Source organism: Mesoplodon bidens (genome assembly GCF_964165515.1).
Source record: "Mesoplodon bidens genome assembly, chromosome: 14".
Taxonomy (NCBI): Eukaryota; Metazoa; Chordata; class Mammalia; order Artiodactyla; family Ziphiidae; genus Mesoplodon; species Mesoplodon bidens.
Genome location: NC_138170.1, coordinates 1326742 through 1348308, shown reverse-complemented (window position 1 = coordinate 1348308; position 21567 = coordinate 1326742). Strand labels below are relative to the sequence as shown.

At 50.7% G+C, this 21567-nt stretch overlaps 1 protein-coding gene and 1 pseudogene across 12 annotated transcripts in view; one reads left to right on the top strand and one right to left on the bottom strand.

Annotated features, from left to right (window-relative positions):
* Window positions 1–18194, bottom strand: part of DCTN1 (dynactin subunit 1) — a 30050-nt gene extending 11856 nt beyond the window's left edge. For 3 of the 11 annotated variants that reach the window (XM_081254204.1, XM_081254207.1, XM_081254210.1), the window contains exons 1-5: window positions 6908–7201; window positions 5030–5275; window positions 4668–4746; window positions 4434–4468; window positions 1380–1397 (exon numbers count right to left, since the gene is read on the bottom strand). In XM_081254204.1, coding sequence (XP_081110330.1) covers window positions 1380–1397; window positions 4434–4468; window positions 4668–4746; window positions 5030–5275; window positions 6908–6940 — 411 coding nt within the window. In that variant the 5' untranslated portion in view covers window positions 6941–7201. Of the gene's footprint in view, window positions 1–1379; window positions 1398–4433; window positions 4469–4667; window positions 4747–5029; window positions 5276–6907; window positions 7202–17630; window positions 17654–17928; window positions 17952–18036 lie in introns of those variants that run through there. The other 8 variants (XM_081254208.1, XM_081254209.1, XM_081254211.1 and 5 more) reach the window with 6 other exon arrangements.
* On the top strand, window positions 17539–19982 carry LOC308628031 (annotated as a pseudogene). The gene is made up of 3 exons: window positions 17539–17561; window positions 17706–17996; window positions 19343–19982. The product of its transcript is annotated as an uncharacterized misc_RNA (transcript).
* Window positions 19983–21567: the final 1585 nt, after the last annotated feature.

Here is a 21567-nt window from a genome sequence, read left to right as displayed (position 1 = left end):
AACAGGAGCCAGAGGAGGAGTAGTCAGGAAAGAAAGGATAATGACAGAAAGACAGCAAAAGGGACAGCAATGAGAGCAGAAGCAACAGAACCGAGGCTGCGGTTAGCGGTCCCACCACTCCTCCCCCATCCCCACCCCGTCCCCTTCATCCAGTGAACCACCTCGTTCCCATTCCAGGAACTCAGGACTCCTATTTCCCGTTGGTTCCCTCTCCCACTTTTGTCCTGCCCTTGCAGACCTCACCCCTTCAGACACCCTGGAAATCCTGGAAGTCCCTGTCTCCTAGGCTGAACCACAGGAGACCAAACTCGGCAGCTGGTGGAGGAGACCACTCCTTCTGCAACAACCTCTCCCGCTCCAGCCCAGAGCCCCGCCCACCCACCACTCCCAAGGACTTTCCAGGTCAGCCCCTTCCCTCACGTGCTAGACTCCACACAGGACTCCCTAGAAATACCATGTGACAAGAATGATGATAGGAGCCCGAAGTGAGCGATATGAACCCAGCAGAGGGAGATCAGGCCCCCAAGGCAGAACAGCGCTACTGTATACCCCACCCCCACCCCCTTCCCCGGACCAGTTCCGGTAGCGATTCCCTGCCCCAGGGCAGAGGGCTCAGGTGTCAGGCCCGTGAATACTGCATGAGCCAGAAGCCCAGAGCTCAGCAAAGCAACCCCACCCAGCTGCAAGGGAAGGGGCGAGGGTGGGAAGCAGCACAGGGACACTGCTGCCCTAAACCAAACCCAGAAACCCCTCAGGGTACTGCGAGGTGCCGAAGATGATCAACCTCACCTCCAAATAACGTTCCTGACACCCGGCGTCTCACGGCCTGGCAAAGGCACGATGTGGCCTGGGCCCTGCTTCTAGGCCTCCCAAGGAGACCAACGCCCACCTCTGCTACCCTGGGCTAAGCCTCCATAGCTGTGCATCAAAAACTATTCTAGGGAAAGACCCCTGACACAAACCCCAGTGGGCCAGGGATGCTGGGATTACAACCAAGAGTCATTCTAGCAAAGGTTGGGTGAGGTAGGCCTGCTAGAGGCACAAAGACATCTGGACCTGCTTCCCAAGATTCTCGCATAGGAAATGCATCCGGAGCCAGTTTGCAGCAAGAGCTGCCTGAAGCCCAAGCCTGTGAGGCCACTGGGTGCGAGGCCCAGAACACAGATTCAAAGGCAAAAGCAGGCAGGCCAGGGAGCAAATGCCCAGGGTGTGGGGCATGGCAGCGACACACACCTCTCCCCGCCCCCCGCCTTCATCACCATCCTCTTCCCCCACCCAGGGAGACAGACGAAGTCACTCAGCCCCCACCCCCACCCCAGCAGCCCGCTGCCACCATCACGCTGGCAACCCAGCAGCAGGCCCAGAGCAAGCAAGAGTACCTTTCGGGCTGTCGGTGCCTGTCTCATCATTGCAGAAAACCAAAGAAAGCCAGGAGAGGAGAGAAGGAAGGACAGAGGAAGACGGACAAACACCGAGGAAGGACAGACGGAGGTGGGGGGGAAGAGACCGAACAGAGGGAAAGGCGGCGGAGACAGGAGATTAGTGCATCAAATCCCAACAATGCAGCCTCAGCTTCCCAGGCCAGCAGCTTCCCAGCTGGCAAATGGCTGCAGCTCAGATGCAGAAGCCCCCACAGGGGCGCAGTGGGGACAGCCGGGCTCCGGCAGGCACCGGAGAGGTACCCGGCCTAGTTCGCCAGCTCAGGCTGATGGCAGCCTCAGTGGCCGCGGCAGCAGCTCCACCTGACGTCATGCACCCACCCTCCCCTGCTCCGCTAGGGGTGGAGACACAGCTCCTCAGTCACCTAGCAACCACCAGGCTCTGACGGCCCGTCCTCCTCCTCACGATTGGACAAAGTCCTCTGCTGAGCCCGCCCTGCTTCCTCCCCCAAAGAACGGGTTCTGGCTCCTCCCTCTCCTTCCCTCTCCCCCAGCCCCAAGAATTTGCTCCAAGAAATTGGGCTAGGGGCCATCCCGTTTCTGGGACGACCCCTCTGGGACCAGGGTGTCACTGCACAGGGACACAGGGCCTCACCGCTTCATCAGGCCTCTCTCACACTCACACTCCCCTCTGTCCACAACCCCATCAACTCTACTGCTGTATCAAACACATGGACAATACCCTTACGGTGGCTCATCAGGCACATGTACCCACGGCACTCCCGCTGCATCAGCTCTGCAGGGCACACACTAAGGAACCTGGGGAACATTCCATCTGGGCTGCAGCAGCTCTCATGACAGTGTTTGGCTCCTCGCCCAACTCTACCCTTGTTGTAGTCATGTGAAAACCCGTCTCTAAAGGGCTTCCAGAAAGGACTGGGCACCTTGCAGAGACATCTGGGTTCTCTCCTCCACCCCCCTCCTCCAAGCTCCGTCTTTTGTTCTGGTGTTCGCTCCCTGTTCCCCGGGCTAAGTGACGTCCTGTGACAGAAGCACTGGAGACGGAGGCCCAGGGAGGACTTGACTACTTGACTGACACGCTGTGTCATGAGCCAAGAAGGTGCCATATCCCAGCACAGGCAGCCAGGCTAGGCTCTGCCACATTGCCCTAGGCAGCCGCCAAATCCCCAAGATTTGGGCGCGGCTCAGGTCCCTTCTCAGGGTCAAGTCAGACTGCAGCCAGAGCTCCTCCACAGATATCAGACTGCAGGTGCATCCTCTTCTCTATTCAGGGGTCTGATGGGAGATGGGAACCCCAACCTGGAGCCAATAATCAAGGGAAGAAGCCAAGTGTCTGGAATGGGTCCGGCATCCTTTTGAGAATTATTTTCCTTTTTATATCCCCATTCCCTCCCAAGCCAGGACCCCAAAGCAAGTACCATCATGTTGTCTCTTCCAAGGCAAAACTCCAAAGTGAGGACCCACCACCAACCAGAAGTCAAAAAAAAGATGTTTTACTCTCCCCTCCACTGCCCCAATCTAGTAGCTCTCCATGCAAGGTCACAAGGGCCTGAAACAGGCTGGTGACAAGGAAATCACAGAATCGTACAAACAGCACAGCACATACAGGTCTGACAGGCACATGCAGGTCGGAGACAGCTTGGGCATAGCCCCAAGGCGTGGGCTGGTGTGAGGAAGTGGTCATGACAGCAACTTAAGACTAAAAGAGTTTCAGGGGTGTGGGAGGTGTGGGAGGTGGGCCTCAGGCACACCACCAGAGGAAGGAAGAGGCAGTGAAAGACTGACAGAGCACAGTGAGGGTGGGCATCCATGGCAGCACCCACCGAGACAGCAACGACACAGGCTTTTCAACTCAGGACTGTTCTTCCTGTGCTCTGTTCCCTGACCTCCCACCCCCTTACCTAACCACCTCACTTGGTACTTTCCTCACCTCCAGACCCCCAGTCTCTCCTCCCACTGCCCCCCAAGCTGAAGCTAAGTGAGAATCCACCGTAACCCAGTAAATGCTCTATTCCATGCTGCTACTGTTTACAGTCAAATGCTTGGAGTCTCTGACTAGACGTCCTGAGGCGACGGGCAGGAGTGTGGGAAGGGGTGAGGATCATCCCTAATGAGTACTACCTGATCCTGATGTCCTTGCACCCCTCAAAGGAACTCTGAAAGCCAAGGCTGCCATGTCCTCTGGCCATCCCAGCCCCAAGGTCACACACACATGCATGCAGCCCAAGGACATGCAGGACAGCTGGGGAGGGGGCTCATGGCCCTAACCCACCCAGGCACAAATAGTAAACACACCACCTTCTTAGGCTTCAGGCCCCGCTGCATGAGGAGTAGGAAAGGGCAGAGTTAGAGAACAGAGTTAAACACCACAGTGCGCTAGCTGGCCAGATATCTTGGGTGTAGCTATTAAGACCAACTCAGGCATACCCAGGTATGGGGGGAGCCAGGTCACTGTCAAATCCAGGGTAAGTGAGACGAGGGCTCCCTTAAGGATCAGCTTCCAGGAGGTCCACACCCTGACCCAGAGGAGCTGGAGAATCTGGAGCCCCACCTCACACACCCTGCGCAGCGCAGCGGAGGGAGGCTCCAGCAGGCCCTCTGCATACAGCCTGAAACAGGGGGCAGAGGGTCCAGCTCCTCTCCACCCACTTGTGAAGAAGAAAGCACCTTCTCTCTCCAGTTCTTACCTTACCCCTACCCTACAGCCATCAGATGTTGGCAGCCTTGGATACCAAAAGGTAGGAAGTTGGCAACAACACTACTGGGGTCAGACCTGTCCTCCCTTTCACCCCCAGCCTCTGTTCCAATTGATCCAGAACTTCTGGGCCTTAATAGCTTTTTCCCTGATACCACCCTTACACCTAAAGCAGCAATGCATACCCAGAAAGCTTCCTTCTCAGGGCGGATGGAGACTGGAAGGCTAACTCAATTTACTCATCTATTGCTTCTACCTGCCTGGTATTGAGTCTCCCTCCTCTCTTTCTCCTTTCCCTCTTCCCTCTACTACTCCCACCCCCACCCGTAACCACTTACCAGTTTGCTGGTCTTTGCATTTGAGTCAGTTCCCTCTGTAGGATGCAAACAGAAACAAAGTGTGTGTTTGTGTAGAGGGGTAGAGGCAGAGAACAGCACGGCAGGTTAGGCAAGATATAACAAGGGAATATGGTGGTGATGGAAACTCTCAGGATCCACTGTGGCCCCTTGTTCTGGGGAGAAGTCCTGGGGACTCCTGGATGTGAGGAGGCAACTTAAGAGGGTGGTTGTTACCTCTTCTGAGGACCTTTGAGGCAGAAGAATCAGGTGTCTCTGGGGAAGTAGTATCTGCTCCATCTTCAAAAACCTGGATCTGAGGACACAGAATAGATTCAATATAGCTAGATCAAGGCTGGATGTAATATGGGCCCCTCCCCAGGCCTTAAGCAAGCCTGGGGTACAGGGCAGCTTCCTTAAGTACAGCTCTTAATCGTCCCTCCCCCATTACCTCCCACTCTACCAACCAGAGACTTATGGTCATGCCCAGGAAAAAGGAGCACCAACACAGCAGCCGCACACGCAACAGAGCACGCACGCACGCACACACACACACACACACACACACACACACACACACAGCAGCAGGAGGTGCGTACCTGGGACTGGCGCACGAAGATGCCGTGCCCGTCGTCACACGTGAAGTACTTCCTGCCTTGCACAGTCCCATCATTCTTGCCCTTTGCTTCATCCAGGATCACACCTACCCACTTGCCAGTGGCAAACAGCGTGGCTCCAACATAGGCCACAGTGCCACGGTAGCCTTTCCCAATCACCTCCACGCGGGAGCCCACTCGCAGAGGCCGGGCACTTGTCTCCGCACTCATTCTGCTGCCGCTGGGAGTCTGAAAGACACATGCAAACATACATAGTTAAAAAGCCTCAGGTCAACGGTGTCATCCTAAAATATAAGAAAGGCCCCAATCAGGATCCTGGCCTGAAAAAGGATCAAAAGTCACTTACCTGAACCCCATTCTCAAGGTAAAGTGTCCCCCCCGCCACCAAATTCCCTTTTGAAAAAATGTCAGTACTGTCTGTGTTCTAAAACTTCTCCAAACACCTCTGGAATCTGCCAGAATTTTTAAGAGATTATACTTAAATTTAATAAATCAGAATTCATTGCTAGATCTGTGAATGTCACCCCACACAGCTGCTTTCTCAAGGAGCAGTGCCCCCTAGGAGGGGAATGAAGCTCAAACAAATAACTCAGTTTAGACCAGGCTCCCCACAACACAGTGCCTGACTCAAAAGCCTGAGCTGGGAAGACAGGTGAGTCAGCGAGTGACCCCACAGAATCCTGTTCCCTCCCTACTGCTGCCTGCCCTCCTTCCGGCCCTTCAGTCACTACCACTCCTTCCTGACCTGACTCCCCCCCCAGCACACTCCTAGATGCCTCACCAAGCCCATCCAACGATTTACTCCCTTCTTCCTGGCCTGAGCCCTGTTCTATCAACGCTCTACCCACAAGTTCTGGAGATCCTTCACTCATGCTATGTCGCTATAAACAGAAAAATAAAGGCCAGGTAAATCGGGTACCTCAGATCTGTCCCCCATCTGTCCCCCAGACTCTGCCCAGTGGTTCAAATGGATGGCTTATCACCCTATCCATGGTGATAATGGACAAGGCAAGGGAACAGACGAAACATTGTCCTTGGGAAGCTCTCGTCTTCTGACGTACCCGTGATGACAGGACAACATGAAATTAGGCTCCAGATAGGCCCACGGCTTAGAAGAAAATCACACCTAAGCCACTCTTAGCAACAGCAGCTCTATGAACCAGGGGCCTTGCAACAACCAGAGAAGGAAGCTGAGGTAGTGAGAGCATGGCCTGGAGGACTCCACAGGGCCCCTCTGACGCCCCCACTTGGCTTCCTAAGAGAGCTCTGCCAGAGCCAGGGACTCCCTAACTCTCTTCCCCAAAGAGCTCCTCCAAGAAGCTGAGGATACCGTTCCCAGGGGCTCCGAGAGGCCAAATCATACCTGGGACACCGAGTGGCTCTCACGGACCTGACAATAAAAGGAACTGGCAGTGACATCAGGGCCCCAAACTCAGAGACGCTCTCCAACCTCCTAACCCTATAAGCCTCTCAGAATCAGGTGGACACAACAGTGGCTACAGATTCAATCTCAGTCAGAAGAGCAAGAAAGCAAGTGACAAACAACAAAGCAGCTCTAAAGAAAGACTTCACTGAAAGGCCATTCCAACCCACCAACCCCATCCGTAATCCCCAGGATAGTCTGGCCCCCTCAGGAACCTCTGGCCTGAGGTCCACTTGGAGTCAAAGGTCAGGCCTCACCAGTACCCAGAGAGGGCCCAACTCTGGGAAGGGAAGCCTGTGCAGTCCCACACGGCCAGGGCCGCGAGTGGCCCCAGCCTAGCTCCCGCCTGCCTCCCCACCCCCCACAGCAACGTCCACGGCCACCCAAGGCCTTCTCCAGAAGCCCTCCCGTGGCCATCCCAGGTCAGGACCACTTACCCGGCTGTACACGTGCCTCTTGCTCTGGGCCATGTTGCTCAGCCAGCCTGTACCCCTCCCCCAGCTGGCCAAAGACAGAGAGAAAAGGCAGAAACCTAGGCAGGAGGGTCAGGGCTCCAGGCCCTCATGGACAAACACAGAAGCCAGCGAGCGTGGCCCTCCCCAGTCCATGGACCTCCCTGGGTGGCCTACTGGGGTAGGGCTGGGGACAGAGATGGGCGCTGAGGAGCAAGTCCCCTCTGCTGCTGGAGGATTCCTGAACCCAGAGACACCGAAGCCTGCTTGCCAGCTGATGAGTCTCACTCTGCGCTAGTGCTGCTCTAGACTTGTCAGGAATCGAGCTAGCCTCTGGGTCCTAGTGCCCCCTTGCTTCCCCTGGGCCAGTCAAGAGGGACAGCGTGTAAGGGACGAGGCCCAGGCCGAAGACCCTCCACACTCACCTCTAGAGCGCGCCGCCCTACGGCGGAGCGCACAGCCCTGCTGACCCTCCTAACCTGCACCCCCTCACCGTCACTGTCACCCCTCCCAGCCCCAGGACGTGAGGCCTCAGCAGACCCACAGCATCAGGTGACACATTCCCACAGCCAAAGTGAGGGTCTCTCGTCCCCCTGTCTGGTGCCCTCCCTCCTCCCTGCCCTTTCTAAACTCTGGAGTCAGGTCCAAACCCACGCGATCAGGGTCTGCATTGCACTCTCACCCTGGGCCGGAGCAGCCAGGCCCCCTGCCCACTACACAGCAAAGGAACGGCCGCACTGGAGGCAACTTCACACACACACACACACACACACACACACACACACACACACACACACAGAGCAAAGCAAGTCAAGTACCCCAGCTCCCTCAGCACTGGCAAAGGTGGCCATGGTCATTCTTCCTCCCTTCTAGTTGTTATAAAGGGCCAGGCTCTGAACCCTAAGAGTATCAGGTTCAAACGGATGAGTGAGGGTGGTGGTCAGGAACAGAGAGTCCCCCTTGCCCCCTACACGTGGGGGCGGTGCCCAGTCCACCTCAGCCACCTGTGCCCTGTACTCTTGGCCTTGCCTCCTAGGCATCTCCTTAAGAGAAACAAGGAGATGGTTTGTGTTCTATTTTTCACAAAATTTCTTTAATAACCACATTACTTTTATAATTTAAAACGTTTAATTTCATAAGATTATGCATTCTAGTGAGAGGTCTCAAGAGGGCTATGTAACCACTTCATTCATTTATCCATCTCATGGGCTAGAAAGCAACAGTCCCCGCCCCTAAGTAGCTAACAAGGTTGTCCTGGGGTCTGATCTACGGCTCTACCGGGTACAGTGTGGATGTAGATACCCTGGGCCGAGGGATACCTGTCTTGTCTGCACTGGGCTTCACTGGCTGCACAGGGTCTTCCTCCATTCCACCCTCTTTCTGAGGCAGGCCAGATAGCCTAATAGGAGAATGACAGCCAACAGCCAGATGTGTGGCCCCCAAACACCTCTCCACATCTCCAGTCCTGGCCAGACCCCCCAGGAAACCATTTCTCTCCTCCTCTGCAAAACCTCCACGTTGCCCCCTCCCTTCCCTATTCACCATTACACAGGTGGGCAGGGCCATGCAGCTCCTTGCAGCCTGGACTTCGGCACGTTCGGAACACTTTACAGTCTACACAACACCTTGAAAAACAACTGTATAGTACCATGGTTAAGAATACCGGTTCTAGACTCAGGCTGCTTACATTTAATCCCTGGCTTCACCACTTGGTAGCTACATAAACTTGGTCCAGTTACTTCACATCTCTGTGCCTCAACTTCCTCATCTATCAACTGGGAACAAAGAACATCTCTGAGAGCTGTTGTGAGGATTAGCTGAGATAATCCATGTAAAACACTTAGGACATTGCCTGGTATTTAGTAAGTACTCAACAAAGTTAGCTAATAACTTAGTTATCATCATATTTGGACATCAAAAGAACCCCATAAGAGGCAAGCCAGGAACAATGCTGACAAGGAAACAGGGCTTAGAGAACTGAGCGACTTCCCTGAAGTCACACAGAAGACAAGGAGTGGAGCCGTAACTGGAACCCAAGCCTGAACCAGAACCCTCTGCACTTTTTACTCTCCTCACTGATACCACACATATTTCTAGGCTTCCAAAGCCGTGCTCTTCCTCTGGACCACACAACCTTCAAAGACTCAAAAGGGCGCACATCCAGGAACATCACAGCTCACCAGCCACACAAGTGTCTATAGTCACCTCACTTCTTAGATGCTGTTTTTTCTATAACATGGGACGATCACCTGCCATAGCTACATTAATGCTCAAATAAGATAAAGCACATAAACGTGCTCTGCAAACAAATGCAGAAGCTGTGTGGGTATTAAACTAAAATGTCTAGACGACAAATATTATAAGGAATTACGGAGAGGAAAAAGGTAGCTAAAAAGAAAAGGGATACTTGATCATCCCTTGAATCATGAGGTTTTCGTTTGGATATGTGGAGAGGAAAAGCCTACAAACATTGTAATTTGTGAGTACAGTATGAGTAGAGACAGAAATAATTTTGCTTGACTGGGAAAGTTAAAGATGACTAGCTTGGCTGAACTAGTGAATTCTGATGAGTTCTCCTATCAAACTACAAGCCTTTTAAAGCAGACTCCTCAGCTTTTCCTCTTTATGATCCCATCTTAGCTCATGAAGTCAAATATTTATTGAATGAATTGACACTGATCTTGAGATGTATTAGAAGGTAAATATGGATAGTCAGGGAATTTAACATCATGTAGAGATAGATGAATTGGATCCAATAACAACAGGAAGCCAGTCTCTTCCTGAGCAGGAAACTGGCATAATGCAAACTATTTTAGGAAGATCAAACAGGTGGCAGACAGCAGAATGGAGTGCAGGCAGGAGCAACGTGATAAAGACAGGGAACACAGCAAGGAGGCTACGGCAGTAATGAGCAAGGGGTGAGGGGGTCTGAGCCAGGCTCATGAGAGAAAAAGAGAGGGAAGAGGAAATGGACCAATTCAGAGACAGTACAAGAAAGCTCCGAGAAGGTCCTATGAGAGATCAGACATGGGGAAAGAAGCAGCAGGCCTGTATGGGCTCTGGAGATGGACAGACCTGGGTACAGCTTTGGTTCTCCTATTTCCTCATGTGTATGAGGTAAGATATTTTCAGAGCCCTGGTTACCTCAACTGAAAAAAGGGGGAAATAATACCTACCTCACAGGGATGTTGTGAGGATTAAATAAGACTGAAGTAAAGCATTTGGTACAGTGCTGAGCACAGAATGTGTGTTCAACAAATTGTAGATATTGTCTTCATCATTACCGAGAGGGTACATCAATGACAACTGCACACGGTAGGAACTCAAACCTAGCATGAATAAATGGGGGGATGAATGAATGCATGGATAAGTAAAGGAATGAATAAACTTGGGAGTTTTCAAGCAGGAATAATGGGAGAGTGATGACTGATAACAACAGAATTGGGACGGGAAACTGAACATGTTAAGAGAGAGAAAATAAGTCACAGGGCCTTCTCAGAGGCCAATTTAACTGTGACCACTAACACGTGTACTTCACGATCTCCTTCCAAAACGAACCTGTGATGCAGACAACACGGATTCCACGATCTCCATTCTACAGGTGACAGAATTGAGTCTCAGAAGTCCAACAACTCACCTAAGTCTCATAGCCAGCGGGGCCCATGTGAGTAGGAAGTGGGGCACATCTGACCAGCTGTACAGGTAGGTGGTCCTTCAACAGCACCATTGGGCCTCACCCCATGTCACACAGGACAGCTCTGAGGTACATGCTACCTCAGCCAGAAGACAAATACTCCCTGATTTCTAATCCATTTTCCTCCCCAATGATATTAAATCCTAATAAAAAGTCTAGGAAAATGCAAAGAGAGGAGGGAAAGAAATCTGTGTCTGATAATAGATCACCAGTGGTCTTAGAGAACATTCAGAAATGACAGGAAAAGAAGTGGATTGTTAGGAATTCAGGAGGAAAAGCCTCCTTGGCACCCAGCCTGCACCATGTCGACCTTGCTTTTACTGGTACCCCAGCAGCCTTTATGCCCCTGACCTCCTCTTGTCTCACCTCACCAAACCTTGATCCTGGGCTAACCCAACTGTTTGCTTTCTCTGATCCCACTTGTAGAGGTTTGAAATCCAGGCAGTCTGACAGCAGGGTCCACACACTTGAACTGAACTGCATTAGGCATGGGGTATTTCGATTTGGTTGCAAAGAGATAAAATGAAACATAAAGGTAATCAGCAAGATACAGATTTTCTTATAACTAAGGTGAAGCTGTACATCTCCAAAAGCACTAGAAGGGGAGGGATATGTGTGGATATAAGTCCCTCAGGAGTCAGGAAAGGAGAGGGGAATAGAAGCTCAGCTACTGGAAGCTTGGAAGGCCGGATTCCAGATATGCACAGGAACCCAGAAAGAAGATAAACAGAGCCTTGTGTTCCTAGGTCCTACTCCAGTATCTGCCTTGCAGATCTCACACAGATAGGACCTAGACCCTAAATAGAATTTGTTTTTACCTCTCCAGCTCTTCATTATCCCCAGAAATTTCTGTAGCCCACTCTCAAACTGAATACAGGTCTACCCCCTCCCAGGATATCCCCCTCCCCTAGGAATACCCAGTGACTACCAGGCCCACCTCCAAAGGGCCCAGACGTCCAAGAGCCAGGAAGGAAAGCTACACAATATGCCTCACTTATCCTCAATGAAGGCACTTCTGCAGGAAGGCAACAAGCACTTGAGTGCAGCCTGGTACTCAAGAATTGCAAGCTGGGAGTTCCCTGGTGGTGCAGTGGTTAAGAATCCACCTGCCAACGCAGGGGACACAGGTTTGATCCCTGGTCTAGGAAGATCCCACATGCTGTGGAGCAACTAAGCCCGTTGCCACAACTACTGAAGCCTGCACATCTAGAGCCTGTGCTCCGCAACGAGAGAAGCCACCGCAATGAGAAGCCCGCACAACGGAACAGTAGCCCCCACTCGCTGCAACTAGAGAAAGCCCACGGGCAGCAACAAAGACCCAAAGCAGCCAATCAATCAATCAATCAATCAATGTTCTTTGAAAAGAAACAGAATTGCAACCCTCCCAGAGCTAGCAGCAGTCCCACTTAAGAGCCTACTCGAAGTTCCTGCTGCTTTCTCCCCATGATCAACCAGCAAGTCCCTGGCACTAGGACCCTGCAGACAGGGAACCCTGAGCCTGCGCTCTAAAGAGAGAGATGCACCATTTCACAACTTCAGCAAAAGCCAAAGCAGCCAACAAAGCCACAGCCACCTCGGCTGTGCTGGGCTCTGCCTTTTGGGCAGCTCACCGGCCACTCCCCAAAAGCAGAGCATTCTGTCCTTTCTCTTTTTAAACCCACGTCATCATCTGATCATAATGGGAATCAGTCTCCTCAAGTCACGACGCAAAGGCGTATCCATGGCAACATCAAGAGGAAGGACACAGAAATGATGCTCCAGTGGCTGCAGCAGGAAAAGGTAAGTCCATTTCTCTTCCACCCATGCCATCTCATCACTCTCCCCTTTCACTCAAGTCAGGTGCGCCCCTGACCTACAAATTCTATCTATCCCACCAACGGGGAAAACAAAGGTGAGTGTTAATAATCTATGCGATTACGTAAGGTCATAGGTCTGCCTAGTCCCATAACTGGCAGTAAAAATTCTTTTCCTGGCTGACTGAGACAAGATCTCTTTTCTTATTCACCATCTCAATTGACATGGTCTCAGCCTGCAGTACCTAACAAATCATTATCAGTCACTTGTCTTTCTAGTCAGGTTGCTGGGAAATCACACCAGGATTTCAGAATTCTGTATGTAGTTGTAAAAATACAGCAGCAACACTGACCCCACCACCCTGCTCACCCAGGCCGCTATCATACCCACAGACTGGCCCTCCTTAGCAGCCCTAAACTCCAGCCCCTCAAGGACCAGAAACTGGGAGTTGGGATTAAATTTCTGCCTTTCTCTGATGCTTCAAGGAAGGAATGCCATTTCTGCAGAGGTAAGAGATTCATCAGATATAAGTTGTACTAAGTGTCTAAGTAATACTCCATGCCTCAATTTCTCCTTCTGTAAAACATAGATACTAACAATACCTTTCTAACAGGGCTGTTGTCAGAATCACGTGAGAATGCCCGAAAAGCACTTAGAAGAGTGCCTGGTATGAAGCACTCAATAAAAGTCAGCCATAATTATTATGAAGAAGAGGAAAGAGAGGCCTCCAGTGAAGGACTCAAGCTCGGAGGGCACTCCATGTTCTGGGAGCGCATCTCAACTCTGCTGCCTTTCCCTTCCCCTCTGGACAGTTTCAGGTTTCCCTTACCACTGTCCAGTCCCTGCTCCTATCCGAGCCCACACCAGGACCCCCACCCCTCAGCGGATAACCTTGCTGAGAAAGGAAATTGAACCCATTAGATAAGAATTCCTTTGCAAGTTTAGCTGTGTCCATCATTGCCTCTTTCTTCCTACATCCTTTTCCTTTCTTCTGTCATTCCTCTTCAAAAGAAATGATGTCTCCTTCTCAGAGACAGCCCTCCACCCTCCTGTGCAATCATCATTTCCCTTGTGCCTTCAAATGCAACCTCTCTACGGGCTCTTACACATCAAATCTGTCTCTAGTCTCTGCTACTCCTCCACAAGCTGCCACCATCTTCCTTCCCAAACTACCCAAAGTGAGTGCATCCTCCCTATCCTCACTTCCCATCCACTCTTCAACCCACCTGGCTCCCATCCAGCCGCTCACACTAAAAAAATAAAAGAGCCCTGGTGACCACAATCTCCTACCTGCCCAGTCTCAAAGTACACTTTCCAAGCTCCTCCTACTTGACCTCGCTGTAGCAACAGAGGCTGCTGATTCTCTTCCTGCAACGTTTTCCTCTGCAGCTCCCTGGACGACATTCTCTCTCACCTTGCCCACCAATCCCTGTCATCTCCTCTGTTATCTTCGGTCTTCTACAAGCATGGCTAGGCTCATCCATTCCAACAGCATCAACTACCACTTACGTCTACCACCCCTAGACACAGACTCTCTTCTGAACTCCAGACCCACATTTCCACCTATCTGCTAAGCGCCACAGACGCCCAAATTCAACATGACCCAAAACACACGGAAGCTTCCCCCAGCAAATGTTCCTCGTCTATACTCCCCCTTTACTACTGGTACCACCATCAATCCAAAATAGAAAACTGAGTCATCCTCAACAACTCCCTCTCTCTCTTGTTCTCAACAACCAATTACTTAGTCATTACGTCAGGTGAACTCTGTCTCTACAATCTCCAATCTATCCCCTCCTTCCCATCCCCACTAACACTTAATTCAGCCTGAAGCCAAGCCCACGTTACTACAAGAGTCTCCTGATGTCCTGGATCCAGATTCTCCCCTTTCAGTCTATTTCCACAATTAGCTTTCCAAAATATAACCACATCACCTCCCTGCCTAAAAACCTCCAGTGGCTTTCCTCCCACAAAATTGAATCTTAGAACAAAACTACAGGCCATTAAAAGCCTGGCCTCATTATGAATCTAATCTCATCAATCACCTCTCCTTTGATCCCAAAGTTCTCTTAGATTCCAGCCACTTGGATCTATCTATCTTACGCCTCTGCAAATGTTGCAAACGTCACCAAGTCTCTCTCTTCGTCTTCAAGACTCTACTTGTCACCTCTTTCCTGAATGTTCCCCTGATGTCTCCATGTGGAGCTAGCCATTCCCTCCTCTGCCCTCACACAACACTGTGGAAATAACTCTATTACAAGATCGCATTTCACTTACAATATCTCCCTTATCCCATCGTGAATTCCTCCAGGGCACAGAATTTTTAATCATCTCAGTATCCTAAGCACTGAACACAGAAGACACTCAATGTTGAATAGAAGCCTATACCAACACCAGGCTCTAGGGATATAAGTTGGTTCTGACACGTTTCCCAGAGACACCATGGGGGAAGTACAACAGTCAGGCGCACATACACCCCAAGAGATGTATGTAGCTCTTTGCTCACCAGATAGGAGCCTAAGAAAGTAAAAGTGCAGGGACAGCTCCAGGTCCAATGGAATTTGGTAGTGATACTAAATTTCAACCTCATATGCTTCCAGGGTAAAAGGACGAGAGAGAGGGAGAGGGGGAGGGGGAGGGGGAGGGAGAGGGAGGGGGAGGGAGGGGGAGGGAGGGGGAGGGAGAGGGAGAGAGGGAGAGGGAGAGGGAGAGAGGGAGAGGGAGACACCTCTAGGCTCTAGGGGAAGTGCAGATCTTCTGGGAAAATAGCTTTAGCGTGGCTTCGGGAGTGACAAGGGTCCAGTCTCTGCTTCAGTGAAACCCTCAGTGGATATGTGGGAGCTTGGGGAGGTCAGACTGGCTAGCCAATTTGTCCATCAGCCAAGTACAACTAATATTAGCTGGAACTTCAAAAGAAAAATTATATAAAACAAAATTCAGAGACTCCTGGAGGGCAAGGACCCTAAGATAGATTTGAATCAGTCAATTGCTCAGCATCTACCTTCTCAGGGGACACTGAGGATCCAGTTCTCAATTCCCTTGGTATAGGACAGCTAACCCAAGGCCCACACACCACCCAGTACCAACGGACAGGCTAAACAACCTAGGAATCCTCTGACACAATCCCTCCCGACCTAACACTCCAAACAGCCACTGACGATGACACATCTGAGCAAGTACAACCTATGGCAGTTGTCGATCGTGTGTTATGATTTTCCCAACTATTCCGACTCCTCCCTGACAACTTCTTTTCCTTTGTACCCTCATGTGCATCCAGGCCCAACTTATCAATTCTTCCTCAGTATTGCCTCCTGCATTCTTCCTTTCTCTTCCATTACCACTGCCATCGCTTTGGTTTGCCATGTAACAGCTTTGAGAATCAAGGCAAATCATTTACTCTCTTTGGTGCCTCATCTCTAAAACTGGGTAACAGCTGCTCTGCCTACCTCACAGGAAAGGTTGTCTGTGAAAGGTTCTGTCATCTGTTAAATGTTATACGTAAATAGAAGGCATTACTATTATCATCAACCTAAGCCCTCTGTACTGATATGTGAAGCATATCTGGCTCCCTGCCTCTCTGCTTCCCCATTTCCAACCACATTATACACCACAGTAAGACAACTACACACTCTAAAACACTGCTTTGCCCAAAACCTTTCACTGACATACCATTTCTTATGAAATTTCTTCTGATTCTCCAGAATCAAACAACTCTGGATCTGACGTACGCAGTGTCATCTCTGGACCACTGTCAGCTGCTTAGGACGCTTCCCCTAGTTTTGCAAGCCCCGCCCATCCTTCAAAGTCCAGCTACAACCCCACTACACTCCACACAGAAGGACTACATTGAAGAGACAGATTTGAAACAATGTCCTGGAAGAATAAAGGGTAATTCAGTTTGGGGAAAACTTGGTAGAAACACTGTCATCACACACTTTAAGAGTCTTTTTTTCTTTTTTTTTTTCCACCATGCCACGCAGCTTGTGGGATCTGAGTTCCCTGACCAGGGATTGAACCCAGGGCCTGGCAGTGAAAGCACCAAGTCCTAACCACTGGACTGCCAGGGAATTCCCAAGAGTCATCTTTTAAAGAGGGATTATACTTTTTTTTCTGTTTGATTCTAAGAGATAACCTAGGACCAACAGGATGGAAATTATAGAGATGTGTTTTAGCACTATGAAAAACTTCCTTATTGAGCTATCCCACGATGAAATGGGATGCCTTACATGCAGTAAATTCCCCATTACTAGAAATGTTCAAGCTCAAACTGGCCATAGGGCAAGGATATTTTAGATGTAATTCAACTATCACAAGGGTAACTGGAGTAGAATCACAACATTTTAGGTCTGAAGGAAACCTGAGAGATCTTCTAGTCCAGTCTCCTATTTTGTAGGTCTGGACAGGGGAAGTGATCATTCAAGGCAGCACAGCTTGCTCTGGAGAGCAGGCAACAGAAGAACATGGTGTCTTTCAATCCAGTGAAAACCCTTGCTCCTCGAAGTGTGTGTGGTCCATGGACCGGCAGCATCGGCATCACCCGGGAACTTGTTAAAAATACAGAACTAACCGAAATCTGTACTTTAACAGAGTTTGTGTATGTAGCATTAAAGTTCAAAAAGCACTGACCTACACTGCCCCTTCCAAACCTTGAGTTTCTAATTCTGGAACTCCATTTCCCAAACTGTTTCATATGTTACACGGAGGTAACACCCAAGAAAAACGGTATTTTCCATTCAGATTTGGGAAACTCTCCATACTACACTTCCAGTAGGAAATTCGTGATAAAAATATCAGGAGCATACTTAAAAGTTCCAAAATATTCTGTAGGAGAGAAAACTTTAACCATGAAGTTTCTGAACATATTTGAGCACAAAACGTCTTTGAAAAAAAGTTATCCTTAACTACTATCGCTAACACCCCCGGGCCTTGGGCTTCGCCCATCCATTAGCTAAAGAACTTCCATCTCCGCCGCAGAGCTCCCTGACTCTCAGCACCTTACGCATGCTGGATTAGTAAGTGGTCGCGACGGGCGTGCTGCTCTCCACACTGTAATAAGTGAGGGTACGTTTCTAAATCACCGCCTCTTAAAAACAGCGGAGTTCGTCATCCGTGTGATTTAGCTGCGGGGATGCGCAAGATGACTGCTCCAGGGTGAGCCTGCCAGTTAAGGCGGACGCCAGGAATGGGAGACTGACACCAACCGCACATCCAGGCCCCCACCTTGAGTCCGCTTGGTTTTTTGTTTGTTTGTTTGTTTTTCTGTTTGACACAACTTCTCCACCGTGTGCCCCACAGGAAACCTGTAGCTCGGAGTGGGTTCAGGTGTGCCTCGGATGCTCCCAGGAAAGGACGGGAACCCTTGCAGTTCTGGAGGAATTCGGAGACGCCATCACTCGACCCCGGGAGAACACCACACCGGCAGGATGAAGAGCTCAGGGGGGTCGGACCAGCCCAGACCCGGGGGGCGCCCACCCCCGCCGCGGCCCGCCCCTGCCGACCCCCGCCCCGCCCCGCACACCCGGCTCCCGGCCGCGCCCTAGGCGAGCGCCGAGCCCCCAGAGCACAGCCAGGAGCCTCGCGAACACGGTGGGGGAGGAGGCAGTTTCCAGGGTCGCCGCCTCCGTACCTGTCCTGTCAGGGGCTCCGCGCCCGGCTCCGGGCCCTACCGACGACCGACGCCCAAGCCCTAGCAGGGGCCCGCCCCGCCCTCATGGGCTGCCCGCCGTGCCGCCCGACCCCTGTAGGCCCGTCCCAGGCCCTCTAGCCGCTGAGGCCCAGAGGCGCTCTGGGTCGGGGGAACACGCTACTCTTCCCCGAAGACCAGTCCGGGTTAAACACCGCGCGCTGAGCGCGGCCGAGAAGAGTTCAATCAGGCACAAAGCTGGACACCTGGAGCGAAATCTGCGCGTGCGCACTGTGCACGGGAAGCCGATTAGGCCCACAGGAGAGAGGCGAGCGGTGGCCAGCGACCTCTGCAGGCAGAGGGTAGACAGCCCAGAGAGGAGCCCGAGGATTCCTCTGCGTTGGGCACAGGGCTCCCCCAGAGGGTGGCTACGCTTTTGAGTGCTAAGCTGTTAATTAAAACAATACTAGTAAACCATCTTTCGTCAGGTAGCTTGAGGAAAAAATTAAAGTTTGCTGCCTTTCAGTATTATCCATCCTATGGGGATTCAGGCATTCTCATGCCCTTATGCAAATTTACGTAATGGACTTTGGCATTCCTTAGTTAAAAGAAAAAGAAAACACGGGTGGTAGGAGTGGCAGCGGCTGAAGTAGGAGATAGATGGGCCCCTGGACTGGACAGCTGGTGCTTGTCAAATGGAGCAAAACTGAAGTTTATCCTCAGCCAGACCAGAATGCAAGGCCCATTTCCCTTCCTTCATTGATGTGGAGGGAATGAACTAGCAGTGGGGTATTTGTTGCAGTAAAAATAGAAATGAGACTTTTCTTTTTGGATAAACAAGGAAAAAAAGTAAACAATGAACAGGTTGGGGAAACAGCATAACCAGGCCTGAAAGTGTTAAACAATCTTGGTTATTCTTTAGCTGTTACTACTCATAAACACGTGTAGCTAGGCTTGTCCTTAGCAAAGTCTCCTACACACCCTTGCAGCACTTCATTTCAGAAAGAAGGTCACAGCTGATAACTTCAGGGGCACCAGACCCGGTTGCTGAGCTGCCCGACGCCAGCTTTGGCCATGAATTTGCAGAAGAAAAGAAATGCAAGACCTTAATTACTTTGAGCCTTATCACCTACCCCAGACCACGAGCCCCAAGCTATAAAAACCTTTCTCTGTGGGGGTAGGGGGGGGACAGGTCTTGAGGCTCGCTCTAGCCTGCTGTGTTCCCCCTTTTGCCTAGCAAAGAATAAAGCTACTTTCCTCCTTCCTCCAAAACTCCGTCTCCGTATTTCTTTTTGGCATTGGTGCACAGAAAACCAAGATTTTGGCATCATGGCCAGGCAACCCAGCTTCACGAAGATTCGTGGCATGCTGTGGCCCGCAGGCACCCAGCACGCGCCCGCCCCGCTGCCAAGGTGCCCAAGAGGAAGGTCAGCTCTGCCGAGGGGGCGGAGAAGGAGGAACCCAAGAGGAGACCAGCGATGTTGTTGGCTAAAACAACTTCTGCAAAAGTGGAAACGAAGCCAAAAAGGTGGAAGGAAAGGATAAATCTTCAGGCAAAAAAAGTGCAAACAAAGGGGAAAAGGGAGCAAAGGGAAAACAGGCTAAGTGGCTCACCAAGAGACTAAAGAAGGCTTACCTGCAGAAAACAGAGAAAATAAAAATGAGGAGAGGCCAGCCTCTGATGAAGCAGGAAAGAAAGAAGCCAAGTCTGATTAATATCAAACACCCGGTCCTATCAGTGGTCCCTGTCTCCCTTCTTGTACAATCCAGAGGAATATTTTTATCAACTATTGTGTAAATGCAAGTTTTTAAGTAGCTCTAAAAACATTTTTAAAAAGGAGGCAGGGGCTTCCCTGGTGGCGCAGTGGTTGAGAGTCTGCCCGCTAATGCAGGGGACACAGGTTCGAGCCCTGGTCTGGGAGGATCCCATATGCCACGGAGCAGCTAGGACCCTGAGCCACAGCTACTGAGCCTGCGCGTCTGGAGCCTGTGCACCGCAACAGGAGAGGCCGCGATAGTGAGAGGCCCGCGCACCGCAATGAAGAGTGGCCCCCGCTTGCCACAACTAGAGAAAGCCCTCGCACAGAAACGAAGACCCAACACAGCAAAAATAAATAAATTAATTAATAAAAGAACACCAAAGAAGTTTAAACACAAATGCTCTTACAAAAAAAAAAAAAAAAAAAAGGAGGGAATCCCACTTCATCTCATTTTTTAAGTGTGTGACAGGTAAGAGCTAAATCGGACTCCACATTGGATCTGTTTCTTTGACTTTAACCTTTGATTTTCGTTGCTTTTGTTACTATAATCGTACATAATGGCCTGCCTCAGGACACCCTGCCCACCTGTGAATGGCTGCACGAAAAAAGAAACTAACACATCCCCTCACTGAGGCTGGTCATTCCAGGAGCTGTTTTGCAAGACCGATGGCCCTTTTACTTTACTTCCTCACCGCCTCTCCCTCTCTGATTCTATAAAAGAAACTGGCATCCAGACCCAGATAAGATGGTTTATCAGAGACACTAGTCTGCCATCTTCTCGGATAAAGTCGTATTCCTTACCTCAACACCTCATCTCCGATTCATTGGCCTGTCGTGCGGAGAGCCGAGCGAGCTTGGACTCGGCAACAAATTTAGCGAGCCAACCAGGAGCCTTGCTCGTGTCTAGCCAGCCCTGGTCAGGGAATATTGAGGCAAGGGCCTAGCAGCTGCCAGGACCGTTTGTCCTGAGGATCTTCCCTTCAAAACTCCCTGAAGCGGCACTGGCTATCCCAGCACTTGGCAATTGAAGCAAGGAACCGACAAACTTCAATTTGGTGCTACGAGTCAATGGACTCGATTCGATTTGGAGGGTAAGTCGCTCCGGCGTGCACGCCAGGAACATATTCCCCCCTCCATCTGGGCTTTTCCTTTACAGGACAAGCCAATCTGGTTGGGGTACCCTGCTGGAGGGGGGAATTGTTGTTGGACTCTGCCCGATTCTGGGAACTGGTTCCCTGGGAACTAGTTCATTGGTTTTGTAGGGTAAGTCTACCCGATCTGGGAACTAGTTCATTGGTTTTGTCTTGGTTTTGTGTGCATCGATGCTGGAATTTGTGCCTTTTATGTTGGAATTTGTTGGCATCTTCTGTGTCTTGGTGTCACCAAACTTTTAAAAGTGGAAAATACTCCATCTATCCATCTGTTTGGGGAATATATTATATAAATGGGCAAAACATAGCCATGAGCCTATGACTAAGAAAGACGTCATGTACTATTGTAATAGGGTGTGGACCCAATATATGTTAGGATCAGAAGAACAATGGCCCCTGAATGGCTCACTCAATTATTATACAATCTCGCAGCTAGAAATGTTCTGCAAAAGAGCAGGGAAAAGAGATGAGATTCTATATGTAGGAGCATTTATGCTATTGCATCAGGAGGAAAAGGAGTCAGGGCTGCCACCTTATGGTGCAGCAGTCTGAAAGAAAACCCAAGGGAAAACCTGTTCTGTAAGGGAAGAGAAAAGAATGAGAGTGGGGACATGTTATTTCAA